The following is a 15,079-nucleotide window of genomic DNA, read 5'->3' as shown; positions in this document are numbered from 1 at the left end:
CCTCCCATCCATCTGCTCATATGATAAGGACTGTTGCCTGCCTGATCCCCAAAAACATTTGAGGATGTACCATCTACCACCACTTTACCTCCCCACATTAATTAGGCCCTTACATCAGTAAATCATAACCTTTTGGGGTCACAGAATCTTTTGAGATTTTGAGAATCTGATAAAAGACACAGGTCATCTTCTCGCCTCCCCCCAAAACACACATGCATATAAAAATTCTATTTTTAGTGTTATTTTAAGGGTGTCTCATATCCCTCCTGAGGTTTCTCTAGATGCAGATTCTCTGCTATACCTTGACATTGCTCTTCCTGTTCTATCTTGGCACATGTTCTCAAGACACCATTTTCAAAAATAAAGTTAATCAGGGGCCAAGATTGTGGCTCAGTGGTAGAGCGCTCGCCTAGCACAGGCGGGACCCGGGTTTGATCCTCAGCACCACATAAAAATAAAGGCATTGTTTGAAAAAAATAAAATAAAGTTAATCATTTCATTTAGAAGCAATCTGATATGAGGTAGTGCTTCATCAAACTTTAGCACCCATACAATCTCCTGGTCATCATGTTAAAATGCAAATTTTAATTCAGTAGACCTAAAATGGTACCTGAGATTCTGCATTTCTAACAATCTCCCAGGGTTGACAGTTCATGGATTACACTCTGAAGAGTATAGATAAAGAAGAACAGGCATGGATCTTAGAATCAGAGAGATGTGGGTTCAAATCTTGGATTGGTCATTTATGTGATATGGGTAAGTCATTTGACCAATATACATAGTAGCTTTCATTTGCTCCTCTGCAAAACCAGAATTATTATTCCTGCCTTGCAGAGCTAAACTTGAAGGATGAAATGTGATTATATACACAAATCACCAACTAATGAAAGCTCTCTTCCCTTTGGCTCAGGGTTTCTCCACGTTCACATTGTTGACATTGTAGACTGGATACATATTTATTCTGGAGGGCTGTCCTGTGCACTGAAGAATGGTTAGCACCCCTTGCCTCCACCTACTAGAGGCCAGTATCTCTCCCCCAATTAGGACCACCAAAAATGTTTCCAGATAAGATCAAATGTCTGGCAGGGAGGGGACAAAATTGGCAATAGTCAAGAACCTCTGCTCTAGATCTACACATTAACTGCCAGATATTCTGGGTCTTCTCTGAGCTCTTTAACTTCCTAACTATTCTTCCATGACCCATCATTAGCTCCCATTTTCAGTTTCAAAAATCTTCAAAATGAAAAAATAGGGCTGGGGTTATAGCTCAGTCACAGAACATTTGCCTCACACATGTGAGACACTGGGTTGAATCTTCAGCACCACACAAAAATCAATAAACAAAATAAAGATATTGTACCCATGTATAATTAAAAAATATTTTTTAAAAAATGAAAAAAATATATATTGCATAAAATGGATAATATTAAATGCTTAAGGAATGTTTTCAATCATTTAAAAAATTTTTTCCTAGGAAGACATACAAAACATTAACCTGTGTTAATCACATTCACTCACCTATATTTTTGATCATTAAAGTGATTGGGTTAAGTTTTTCTATCACAAACGACCAGTCCTTGAAAACCAGTTCCCCCAACTCTTGGAGATCTTTATAAAATCTGATGGGAAGCCCTTTACTAATGATCTTGGCCTTAAGTCTTCCAATCTTCAATTTTTCCTCTTCATTCACCAGAGCACCTGAGGACAGACTCTCCTCCTCTTCCCCACTTAATATCTTCAGCAGCGTGGTCCTGGTCCTGAAATAAAAATATTGAAATTGTGACTGGTTCCGAAATGCTGCCTGGATGATCTCAAACTCCGTCAGGCTGCAGTTGGGAGTCTCTAGGACCCAAGGATAACCATTTTTTGCAGCAACATAAAGATTCTGCTCTGCTTTGGATAAATTTGATAGGTCTTTTGCTTTGGAGAACATGAAAGGTGAGTGGTCAGGAAAGAAGTCCCCATAGGTCTGACCCAACATGCAGATGAAGAAGGGAAAGCAGCTGTTCACATAATCAAGACAGAGCTTCAGCTGCTGGGAGAGGAGACAGCAACCCTGTCGATACAAGTTGGCCGGCAAGGACTTCTGGGCCTTCAAGACTGACCACCTCAGGTCCACAGGTTTGAAGTATGTACCCCGGGAATTGCAGAGTTCATTAAGCTGAGGGAAGATGTTGGTTGCCAAAAAGTTCCTCTCTTCTTGAAAATCATTCAGAGTGGAGCAGATGTAAGGCCGAATGGGTGTCTGGGGCTTTACATTGAATTGGGCAACTCTTTCTACATTCTCATTTGCCTTCTGGTTCATTTTCCTTTGCTTGGGGAAGATATCACATTCAAATCATGACGGTTTTCATCCTGGGGCGGCCTCCAGCCCTCACTGCTCTTAGATCTTTCTCCTAATGATGTTTGCTAGGAACAGATGGCAATCTTTCCTCAAGGTAGTTCGTGAGGATCATCATTTGAGGATGAGAGATGCCCACCATTTGAAGGTCAGGAAAAAAAATCTTGATTGTTAGGACTGAAAAAGAAAAAACATTTCATTTTAGAGTTCCAAGTAGCTCCTATCTCCCCACTTCCCCGAAAGCTCTTACTAAAGAACTGAGCACAACAAGATGAGAGGATGCTGACACAGACCTCCCTCCCCCAGTCTCCCATTCACCTCCCCAGGGGTTCTTCACCTAACTGCTACTTTTGCCCCATATGTTAAAGGAAGAGAAGTCCAGAAAAGGAGCCTAATGTGTTAAGGGGCAGAATAAATCAAGGAAGATTCACCACTGTGACCAGAAGCAAGAACGAAAACAGGTATAAAGTTGAGGTCAGCACAGGAAAAACAAATCAAAAGTATCAAGACCAACAATGTGGCTGGCAGCTGAGAGGAAGTCTGACTCCAGGACCCGTGATTTTTTTTTTTTTAAATCTTAAATTTTACAGGCTCACACAACATTCCATTCACCTACATGGGCTAGAATTTAATTCCACTGAGTTAATGGAAAAACACACAGCCTCTAACAACATCATTATGCTTGCAAGATGTTTAAAAAAAAAAAAAAGATAAAGAAAACTACCTGGTTTTATAAGCTTTTCCTTGGTATAACTCATTTCCATACCAAATGTTGCTTTTCTGGTTATGTTTGTTGTTTTTACTTGTGAAAGAACACATGATGTCACAAGCATTTGGCAATTTTTTAAAAAGCACAGTACTGTTTTTAAAAATGTTAACCCTAGGGCTGGGGTTGTGGCTCAGTGCTAGAGCACTTGCCTAGCATGTGTGAGGCACTGGGTTTGATCCCAGGCACCACATAAAAATTAAAAGAAAACGGAAAAAAAAAAAAAAGGTATTGTGTCCATCTACAACTTAAAAAAAAAAAAAAGTATTAACCCTAGCCAGGCACAGTGGCATATGCCTGTAATCCTAGGGGCTTGGGAGACTGATACATGAGGATCACAAGTTCAAAGCCAGCCTCAGCAACAGGGAGGCGCTAAGCAACTCAGTGAAACTCTGTCTCTAAATAAAATACAAAATAGGGGTGGGGATGTGGTTGAGTGCCCCTCGTTCAATCCCAGGTATCAAAAAAAAAAAAAAAAAGCATTAACCCTTTTGCATTGAATTGTCTCAACAATCCTATGACAGAAAATAACAGCATTCCTACTTTATAGATGAAGAAACAAAAGTTCAAGCAGGATAAGCAACAGGTCCAAAGTCATTCAGGTAGAAATGGAGAGCCAGGATCTTAACCCAGCTCAGCCTGACTCCAGAACATGAACATGATAATGCCACCATATGACAGAGATAAGACTCTGTCATGAAAATCCATAAACTCATTTTTTGGAAATGGGGCAGAAAATCCTATCCTATGAGCAATATTATAATAAATAGGTGACAATTCAGAAAAAAAAATAATTTTAAAACACAATCTTACACCATTTTACCAAAAAAGCTCTAAAAGATGACAGAATAAACATCATGGGGTTTTATTAATAGACCTCTCACTATCATAGGAAACTAGAGATAGGTTATTGGCCCTTGCAAAACGTCACCTTCTGCCATGGTGGTACATACCAGTGATCCTAGCTCTTTGGGAGGCCAAGGCAGGAAGATCATAAGTTCAAAGCTAGCCTCAGGAATTCAGTGAGTCCCTAAACAGCTTATTGAGACGACCTCCTCTCAAATTTAATAATAATAATAATAAAATTAAAACTAAAAAAGGGCTGGGGATGCAGTTCAGTGAAAGGCACCCTAGGTTACATTCTCATTACCAAGAAAAAAATTTATCAGAAGAAAAAAAATCAGTGAACTTGAAAACATAAGAACAAAAAATATGTAAACTGAAGTACATTTCACATACCAAACAAAAATACCAAAAGAAACCAAGTAAAGCCTCAATAATGAGGGGCAATATCAAGTGGTTCTCAACTTGGAGACCCAGAAGGAGGGGAGAAAGAGGAAAGGACAGAAAAACAATACTTGAAGAAACAACTGCTAAAAAAAATGCCGAACATTATGAAAACTGTGCACCCATGGATTCTACAAAGCTCAATTCTAGGCAGAATAAATATAAAATCATGCAAAAGAACACTACAATTGAGGCCTATAAAAAGCAGTGATTTTTTTTTTATTTTTTAGTGTTGATGGACCTTTATTTTATTCATGTATTTATATGCAGTGCTGAGAATTGAACCCAGTGATTCATACATGTGAGGCAAGCACTCTACCACTGAGCCACAACCCCAGTCCCAAAAAGCAGTGATTTTAAAAAATCTATAAAACAGCAAGACAAAACAAAGCCATGCTATCTAGGGACTTCTATGGATCCAGGCTGATAATGGAAAACTCTTAACAGGCCCTTGGCCTCAGCAGTGCATAAAGAGCCAGGCTTCATCTTGTCCGTCCCATACACAAAGGCTTAAACCCTGAAAATTCTAGATATTTATAGACTCTGGGAGATTCTGTTGAGAAGGCCTTGGTAGATTCCCGCAGGAAAGCAAGACAAACTTCCGTGCTTCCCTCCTGGGGGCCCACAGCTACACCCCAGATCTGCAGGTCTCAGAGATCTTCATCCTAACTGGGGAAATAATAAAGTATACCAAAAGCCTCTGAGGTGTTTCCTTTTTTTCTTGGGATGTAGAAATCCAAAAGATTGCTCCAACCACCCCAATAATGAGAAAAACCCAGAACAACTATAAAATTAAAAATTTTCTTGAGCTGATCAGAGGCCTGAGGTCCTAAGGTAAACAAGTAACTTGGAATCAAAAGAGGGACAGGTCCCTTCAAGGACAGATGGGACACAAACTGGTGGTGGAGCATAGGAGAAAAGCTACCGTAAAATCAAGTAAGAAAACATCAACAAAAAAATTTTAATTTCTAGGAATTAAAGACCAAGAGTGGGCTAGTCCAAGGGTGTGGTATAATAGGAGTCCATATGTAGGGAAGCTCACAGGCTCTGTCCCATGAGATTAAAAAAAACTAAGGACAAGATAGGAGACCAGAGGAAGCACCAGGCCCATAGGAAGTGATTGGCAGGTGCTGTGGAACAGCAAGAACCCTGCTCACATCCCCAGACCCTCCTTACACAAAGCATAAGCCAATGGGAGAAGAGCACAGTTTCTGGAACCACTGCCAACTGCAACTGGGGAAAGAGAGAGGGGAAAAGTCCTCTAACCCTTGGGGAGAAGCAGGAAACCATCTAGAGCTCAGAACACGGTGCTGAGGCCAAGAGATTTAACACGCCTCCCAGAGCGGCAGGAGAACACACAGAGTTGGGATACCTGGGGGAGGAGGGCAGAAACCCTGAAAAGAGCCTTCCCCCCAGCGCCAAAGTACTCCCGCCAGTCTCACCCGGAGAGGCCAAAGACAATAGTGAGCGCCCCCTCCAGCTGGTGGAGTCAGCACCAAGTAACCCCAAACAGCAGTCTACCAGAGCAGGAGGAAGACCAGGAGCTCAGAGCGGGGACTGGGCAAGGTGAACCTGGGGAGAGCTGGAAGCAAAGAGCTGACTGCAGCTCTCAGAAAAAAACAACCAAACAAACAAAAAAAAAAAACGCTGTTTCCCTACAAAAAGGTGGCAGCAGCTCAGCACTAGAGGAATCTGAGGCCTCAGCTGCATGGAAGGTCTCAACAGGACAATGAAAGCTAAACCGGATCAATCCTAACAGCATTGACTCAACTCACACTCACAGATTGATCAAAACAAGACCCAGGGATTAATTATAATCTATCTTACTGTATTAGTCACCTTTTCATTGCTGTGACCAAAATACCAGACAAGAACAACTTACAGGAGGAAGTTTATTTTGGGCTCACAATTTTGGAGATTCAGTCCATAGTGGACTAACTCCATTGCTCTCGACCCAAGGGGAGGCAGAACATCAGGGCAGGAGGGCCCAGCAGAAGGAAGCTACTCCACTCATGGCAGGGAGGAAGCAGAGAACGCGGGGGGGGGGGGGGGGGGGGGGGGGGGGGGGGAAGCAACCACTGGGAAGTTGTGCCCCTCCAGGACATATCCCCAGGGACATCTCCTCCAGCCATGCCCCACCTGCCCACAATTACCACCCACTTAGTACAGCCAAACTAGGATGGACCAATTTGGTTACGTTCTCGTAATCTAATCTCTGCACCTCTGAATATTCCTGCATTAACACCAGCTTTTGAGAGACACCTCATATCCAAACTAACACTGAGCCTCAACTAGTTCTAATATAATATCTAGATTTTAATTTAAAAATCATGGACATATAAATATGCTATAAGAAAACAAATCCATCAGTGCCAAGTAGGATGGCACATGCACGTAACCCCAGCTACTTGGGAAGCTGAGGCAGGAGGATCATAGTTAGCACCTTAGCAAAATCCTGTCTCAAAATAATATTTTAAAAACTGGGAATATTGCTCAGTGGTAGAGCACTTCCACAGCACATATGGCGCCCTAGTTCAATCCCAGTACAGAAAAAAAAAAATATATCCATATTCAATAGATATATCGATCCACAGAACCATACTCAGACATGATCCAGATGTTGAACCTTTCAGACAAGTTTTGAGTAGCTATGATTAAAAGGTTTTTAAAAATCTATGAAAAAGATGTAACATATGCATAAATAGATGTAAATGTTTAGTAAAAAGATGGAAACTATGAAAGAGAATAAAATGGAAATACTAGCCAGGCACTGTGGCACATGCCTATAAGGTCAGCGGCTCACCAGGCTGAGTCAGGGGGATTCCAAGTTCAAGGCCAGTCTCAGAAACTTAGAGGCCCTGTCACAAAATAAAAAAATAAAAAGTGCTGGGATATAGCTCAGTACTAGAGCACTCCAATTCCCAGTATTACTTCCACACACACAAAAAAGGATATACCAGAAAGAAAAAAACATGTCAGAGATAAAGAATTCCTTCATTAACCTTATTTAAAGACTAAATACAGTAGAAGAAAGAATCAGTGAGCACACCTATTTGAAGAAAAACAGTTAAGAATTTCCCCAAAATAATGAAAGACATCAAGCCACCAACCCAAGTATCTCAGGTAAACTTGAGCAATATGAACACTCAAAAAATAAAAAGAGGAAAATAAAATACCTAGACAACATCACACAAAAAATTACAGAGGATTTATTATAAGACTACACAAGCTCTAAGATAGGAGCAATTTATTTAAAGTACAACACTAAAAGAGGAAAAAATGTCCAACCCAGAGTCCTATCAAAAATAAATGAAGGGAAACTAGGACTTTTTCAGACACACAGGAGTGACTGCCAGCAGGCATGGGCTATGATAAATGCTAAAGGAGGCTCAATAGAGCAGGATGTGATGCCGACAGAAACTTGGATTTGCCAAAAATAATAAAGAGTTCTGAAATGGTAAAAATGAAAGACATTTTTCTTATATTGATCACTCCAAAAATAACTGACAGTTGAAGAAAAAAGAAACAGGCATAGTACACTGTGGGGTTATGACACACATAGAGGTAAAAGGCAAGAAGCACAGAGCACGAGAACAGGCTTGAGGAGGGCTTGTCTAAGGTTCCTGTACTACACACAAGATGGTACAATATAGAACGAGAGACAGCAGTAAATGAAAGATGCACATTGCAAACCCTGGGGTGACTAATAAACGCCCTAAGAAGGGACATAACCAATGAGCCAATAGCAGAGATAAATTGGAAATAATCAGTACCAAAAAACGAAGAAAAAGAGAACAAAACAAAACAATAAAACTCAGCTAGGGGCTGGGGTGTAGCCTAGTGGGTGAGGTACTGGGTTTGATCCTCAGCACCATGTAAAGAAAAATGAATAAAATAAAGGTATGGTGTCTATCTATAACTAAAAATACTTCAAAAAAAACTGCTGGGACAAATTTCAGGAATCAAATAACAAGATGGCAGACTTAAATGCAATAAAATAATTAATTAAATCATACATAAATAAGTACAACTTAAAGAGATTGTCAGATAAGACAGATAAGATTAAAAAAAAAAGCAAAGACTCTAATATCTGTTACTTAGAAGAAATACCCTCTAAATGTGAAGAGATAGATAAAATCAATGGAAAAGGCTGGAGCCACGTGCAGTGGGGGCACACAGCTGTAGTCCCAGCTCCTTGGGAGGCTGAGGCAGGAGGATCACTTGATCCTAGGTGGGTGTTCTAGGCCAGGCTCGGCAACACAGTGAGACCTCATCAAAAAAAAAGGAGGGGGGATAGAAACTGATATACTATTACTATTCAAATTCACCAACAAAGTAGCCTGGTGGGACTCTGTTATAAATATTAAAATTATATAGTAATTATTATATCATTATTCATTAAAAAAAACTTTGGGACAAGGCACAGACAAGTGACATAGCATAATGATAACTCATAGGTCAAAGAGGAAGTAAAACAAATTAGAATGGTGACAGAAAGTCACTCATTTGTCACCTGTTGCAGATTTGGGGAGGAAATAAATAGGAAGAGGCACAGGTGATTCCTTTGGGCCAATGGAAATGTTCCATATCTTAATTATAGTGGTGGTGACACAGGGATAGACATTCATCAAAGCTTATGACTTGAACACTTAAATTCTGCCAAAGTAAACTTGATTCTTTAAAAATCTGAGACCACACAGCAAAGGTAAAATGCTTATAAATAAGTATTTTATGGAAAGGAATAATACTAGACCATAACAATAACAGTGTTAATATAATATTACTAAAGATGGGAAAAGCACAGTATAAAGGCCAAAGGTCCAAGCTCAGAAGACCCAATTCTTTGGATTCAAGTCCTTACAGAAATTTTCTTAAATTCACTGTGCTTCAGTTTCCTCATCTGTAAAATAGAGATAACATTATATCAGAGTGGTAGAAGTTAAGCTACTAAATACACAATGTTTAAGACACTGTCTAGGAAGAAACAATATTTACTCCTATTATTAAAGTGAATGCACACAAGAAAGAAAAGTTCAGAATAACAAACATAGCAGCTATTTTAAAATGGTGAGATTATGGCAAAATTGCTTCTGTAATCGATTACTACATAATTAAAATCTAAAATTAAAAAACTATTATCTCTATATCCTGCTTCACAACTGCTGATAGTCTTTCCAATTTTTGCAGGGCAGGGAGAGTGATTAACTGAAAAACATTAAAAGCAAAAAGACCTAAATGAAGAAAACAATTGTTTTTTAGTAGACAGAAGAAACAAAAAGTAGGGCATGACTTTTTATATTTCTTTATAATAATTTAAACCGAAAAAATGTTACTAGAAATTTTTTGTTACTAAATGGAAAATCCTTATCATATAGCATTGATCATATGCATTAAAACCAATGTGATTAAATTCTAGTTCTCTTTTTATTGAAAAGGAAAATTAACTTTTGGAGAGATACTAAAGACAAACTTGTACCAAACTGACTTTCTCTTGGTATACTAAGAAAGATTGACACAGAATTGAAAGGATTCTACTTTTTTTTTAAATATATATTTTTTAGTTTTAGGTGGACACAATATCTTTTTTTAATATTTATTTTTTTAAGTGTAGATGGACACAACACAATGCCTTTTATTTTTATATGGTACTGAGGATGGAACCTGGGTCCCACCTGTGCTAGGCGAGCACACTACCACTTGAGCCACATCCTCAACCCTACTTCTTTAAAAAAAAAAAAAAAAGTATTTATTTTTTAGTTTTAGTCGGACACAATATCTTTATTTTACTTATTTATTTTTATGTAGTGCTGAAGATTGAACCCAGGGCCTCATACGTGCTAGGCAAGTGATCTACTGCTGAGCCACAACCCCAGCCCAAAGGATTCTACTTCTGCACTAGGGAAGTCAATGCTATTTATGCTCTCATCTACCTGATGGCAGCAAGACATCACTGTGGCACCTCCATGTTGTGAGGTACACTTTCAGAGGCTGAGTGTGGATTTTGCAGTTACTTAAATCCTGTCTTGGGGTCTGACTCCAACATTAATTTTTGCAGCAGTAATAGCAGGCCTTAAATAATAAGTATCTTGTAAACTTTTTTTTTAAATTCCTCTTCTAACACTGCCAGGCTGAACTTCTCATTAAGAAATATCCTTCCAACATATTTCTGAATCAAGTTATCATTGTTAATTTAAATTTTAGAATTGCAAAGAAAATATTAAATATTGGAGATGGATAACCAGTCAAGGCTAGCATCACTTATGAAATAAACTATCTTTTCCCCTGAATTGAAGTCTCATTCTTGTCACATACTAAATTGAAACAACTTATTTTTGGTTCTCTTTTTTGTTGTACTCATTTGTTTGTATATTCAAATGTGGTTAGACATTGATCTTTTTTTTTTTTTTTTTTTTTTGACTGGACTGTATCTAAAGTCTCTTCCCATTCTTCCTATATTTGGAGAAATTCCCAACTTATGATTCTGAGCCCGTCTCTCGAGGGAAGCTGAACCCAGGGCCATGTCCAACCTTTTCCAGCTTTCTCTGCAATTAGGGTGTGGTAGCAGCTGACCTTCAAATCAACCCCAGTGATCTCTGACTGCCAGTACTCACACCCTCTCCCTGAGTAGACTTATTGCAAAAATGATCACCTGTGATTTCTGAGCTTGGTTATGAGTCGTCAGAGCTCCTGCAGGGTTCTGGGTCTTGGATCCAGCCCTTGTCAAGCCTCTAGATGATGACTTCTGCCTTAGCCAACATCTTGACTGCAAGCTCCTGAGAAACTGAGCCAGAAGTACCAGCTAAGTATTCCTAGATTCCTGACATACAGACACCGTGTGAGACAATTAATGTGTATGGTTCTAAGCTGCAAGCTTCCATATAATCTGCTACACAGCCATAGATAATACATAGGTTATGGAACTTGACCCAAGTTCCTTTATTTTATATTCTTTGATATTCTATTGTTTTCTTTGTATTCAAACTAAGTCTTTATTATTCCTATATATTTTATGTTTTGCCTCTTATATGAAAAATTTTAAAATTTCCATTTCTGTGTTATTTGCAAATTAGAACAAGACTACTGATTTGTGAGTGTGTTTATGTGTGTGTGTGTGTGTGTGTGTGTGTGTGTGTGTATGTGTGTGTGGTGATGGGGATTGAACCCAGGGCCTTATGCATATGAGGCAAGCACTCTACCAACTGAGCTATAAGCCCAGCCCCAAGACTACTGATTTTAATAGATTTATCTTCAAGTCAGTAATATACCAGTTTCTCATATTCATTCTCAACATTTTTAAAAAGCTAGAGTTTCTGGGATATACAGTTCTGTCACCAGATAGAAAGACTTTCAAAATGAAGAACTTCAACTTTTCTAAAATTTATATCAACTTATTTTCTTACTATAGGACCCTTCTAAAGAGTATGGGACAATACTGATAATAATGGACATCCCTATCTGGTTCATGATTCTTACTAAAATGGTTTTTAAGTGTTTTTGTTGTATAAAATGACAGTTGCTGTTGTATTCTTTAAATGAGAAACCATCGAACTGTACACTTAAAAATATTTTTATTGAAAATATCCATCTCAATAAATATTTAAGATGGATAACCAGTCAAGGCTAGCATCATTCATGAAGTAAACTATCTTTAGTCCCTTAAATCTCATTTTGTCACTTATTAAATTAAAACCCTTATTTTTGGATTCTCTCTTTTGTTATACTCATTTGTTCATATTTTTTATTTTAAAAAATCATCCTTTTAAAGTATATACTTTGAGGGCTGGGGATGTGGCTCAAGCGGAAGCGCGCTCGCCTGGCATGCATGCGGCCTGGGTTCGATCCTCAGCACCACACACAAGCAAAGATGTTGTGTGCGCCGAAAACTAAAAAATAAATATTAAAAAAAAATTCTGTCTCTGTCTTTAAAAATAAATAAATAAATAAAGTATATACTTCGATAGTCTTAACCACCACCAATATCAAGATTAAGGGTATTTTTATCAGCCCCAAAAGTTTGTTGATATTACCTTGCCTGGCATTCTTTTGTACTTGAGTTTAAACAAGATATTTGCATTTACGATGCAACTCCATTGTTAATATTAGCTGAAGTTCAGTACAGAGATCGTATATATACTGCTCATCTATGTATTTCCAGCCCCCAGCCTAATACCTGGCAAATACCAGGTCCTTAACATTTGCTGAATTAGTAAGTGAAAGAACAAAGGAAGAAACCAACCAACCAACCCACCCCATTCTTCAATGCTCCTTGATGCCACCTGCTTTCCTGCCTTGGTCTCCTGTATTCTCCCTGACTTTACACTGCTGAACTACACCTGCCTACTAGGACAGCCATTCATTGCCCCTAACTACATTCCTTTGCCTATCTGGTTTTTCCTTCCAAGTTAACTGCAAGGCAGGGTGCTACCTAGTAGCATTCAAAAGCAGCATAACAACAAAGTAGTCATTTCCAGTAGCAGCATCCATGGAAATACAGTGTCAAAGGGAAAAACTAAAATTGGGAAGCAAGAGAATCAGATTGAAAGGTTACAAACTACCTGGGAGTGCAGTTCTAGGGGAGATAGGCCAAAATAGGAATTAGGGATCAGTGACACTTTAAAAGTCAAAAGAGGTGAAGAGAAGGGGGTTGCCAGGGACAGCAAGACTAGGAATCCAGGAAACTGTCCACTTCTTTTACAGGGTGATCTGTCAGAGATTTTTTTGTCTTTAAAGAGCACAGCTGAGTCAGCCTAATGTTTTGTGCTCTGCCTACCTCAGGAATTCTCATCATCATCTGCAAAAACTTCTTCCCACAAGCAGCAGCTCTATTTTGGAAGGCACTTCTCACTCTCAGTTCCCCCAGGTGCAGCACAAACTACCCACCAGTGACCAGTTAAGATGGCATTCACAGTTTCAGAACTGATGGCTTATTTGTTAATAAATAAGATAGAGAAAAAGATTAAGAAGTTGAGCTATCAAATGCAGAAAAGTGATGGGACTCATCTTTTTCTAAAAAGAAGCAAAAAAGGGTTAAAATATACAAAACTAATTCAGATTTCTTGATGTAATCATCACCCTAATATCCTCTCAATAACAAAAATGTAAGCACAGAAGCAGAGACGTGCTTTGCAAGTTACCCTCTGCTTACTAACAACAAATGGAGGTAAATTGGGCAGATGTAAATAAGGCATCACCACAATATGAAAACCATCAACCACAAAATCAAGATTGGCAAGCCTAAATACGGAAAGTTGTAAAAAGACAATGACCTATTGTCACCTAAAAGTTTGTGGTCAGGAATTCAGTTGGTTATCTGAAAACAAAATTCCGAAGTTCCACGTTGCTGGAGGGAGCAATAGGGGCGTGTATTTTGGAGAAGAGGCGCTGATGACGGTGGGGAGTGGGTAAAAACACCGTTAAAGAGACTTCTGTCCACAGGCACTAGCTTGGTGTGAGGGACTTCCCTCACAGGAAAGACACCTGGTGTTTTATGTGCCTTCCAGAAGGCGGACAGGGTATTTCTATGAAGTTACAAAGCGACAATTCTGTTCTCATTTGCAGCACCGCAGGTTTTGCTTTCAAATATCTGCAGGTGTGTCCTTTCCTTTTCTGTGCTAGAACGGACTTTACCACCACGCTCTCCACCACCTGACTTACAGCAGGGGCTTTAGGACCGCCAGGTGGCTGGCCCCTTTTGCACATTGTGGGGGAGTCAAAGGCATCAAAGTTGTTAGAGATTTCCCTCGGGGAAGGGGGATCCCATCACCCACTTCTGCAAACCAAGGGCTTGAGGATTCCGGTCACTGAGTGCACAGAGGAGTGAAGGCTCCAGCTGTCTACATAACGCGCTAAATGCCAGATTCGGAAACGCGTGTTCCCGAGTCAAAGGCTGAACCCAGACTGGGGCCCACCCCCAGAACACAGGGTGGCCTTGGCCAAGGCGCGGCGACCTTTTGAAAGCTGTGTACGCTGGAGCCTTGGAGTAACCACAGATATCTGCTGCAGTCAGAACGAGGTATAAATCCTAAAACACGGAGGACAGAGTTCCCGCAAAGAGACGCCGGGAGAACGTGAAAGGGCCAAACTACGCAGTTGGCCCAGAGGCCAAAGACTACGATTCCCAGCATTCAAAACAGCGTAGGCCTAGTATGTTGCACGCCGGGAGCTGTGGTTTCTCACCACCCCAATCCAAAAGCGTTCCGGAGGATTTTCAGTGCCTCACGTGTTTTTCTTTTCCGAGAAGCACTGCCAGATACAAAGCTGGCTGCGAACGTCGGCCTGAAAGGGCTCGCTCCGTGACTCCTGATGGGAGAAACGTAAAAAAGCGCGTTGCCATGGCTACCGTTCCCCCTGGTCACGGAATAAACGCTCTCTAGGATCCGGAAGTGGTTCCATCGCGACCCCTCGAAGAGGATGGACGCGTTGCGAGCTACGTTCATTGGACGGCTTCCCTCAGAGGCCAAGTCTTCCCAGGCAAAGGGGTGGTCCTGCGTGTGAGGGCCCGCGGAGCCATTTGATTGGACAAAAGCTGCTACGGGAGACCAATCGGAAGGAGCCACGCTTCGGGCATCGGACACCGCACCTGGACAGCTCCGATTGGTGGACTCTGGTCCCCACCACGCGTACCGATTGGGTACAGAGGGTGCGTGGTGCGGCGCGATTGGTAGATTCGTGTTTCCCGTCCCCCG

At 40.2% G+C, this 15,079-nt stretch overlaps 1 protein-coding gene across 1 annotated transcript in view; it reads right to left on the bottom strand.

The window, feature by feature from the left end:
* LOC101973794 (putative tetratricopeptide repeat protein 41) overlaps positions 1 to 15,068 on the bottom strand; it is an 82,800-nt gene extending 67,732 nt beyond the window's left edge. The window contains exons 1-2 of the mRNA XM_040279063.2: positions 14,342 to 15,068; positions 1,519 to 2,518 (exon numbers count right to left, since the gene is read on the bottom strand). Coding sequence (XP_040134997.2) covers positions 1,519 to 2,305 — 787 coding nt within the window. The 5' untranslated portion in view covers positions 2,306 to 2,518; positions 14,342 to 15,068. The remainder of the gene's footprint in view (positions 1 to 1,518; positions 2,519 to 14,341) is intronic.
* Positions 15,069 to 15,079: the final 11 nt, after the last annotated feature.

Source organism: Ictidomys tridecemlineatus, chromosome 6 (genome assembly GCF_052094955.1).
Source record: "Ictidomys tridecemlineatus isolate mIctTri1 chromosome 6, mIctTri1.hap1, whole genome shotgun sequence".
Lineage (NCBI taxonomy): Eukaryota > Metazoa > Chordata > Mammalia > Rodentia > Sciuridae > Ictidomys > Ictidomys tridecemlineatus.
This window is presented reverse-complemented; position numbering and strand designations above follow the sequence as displayed.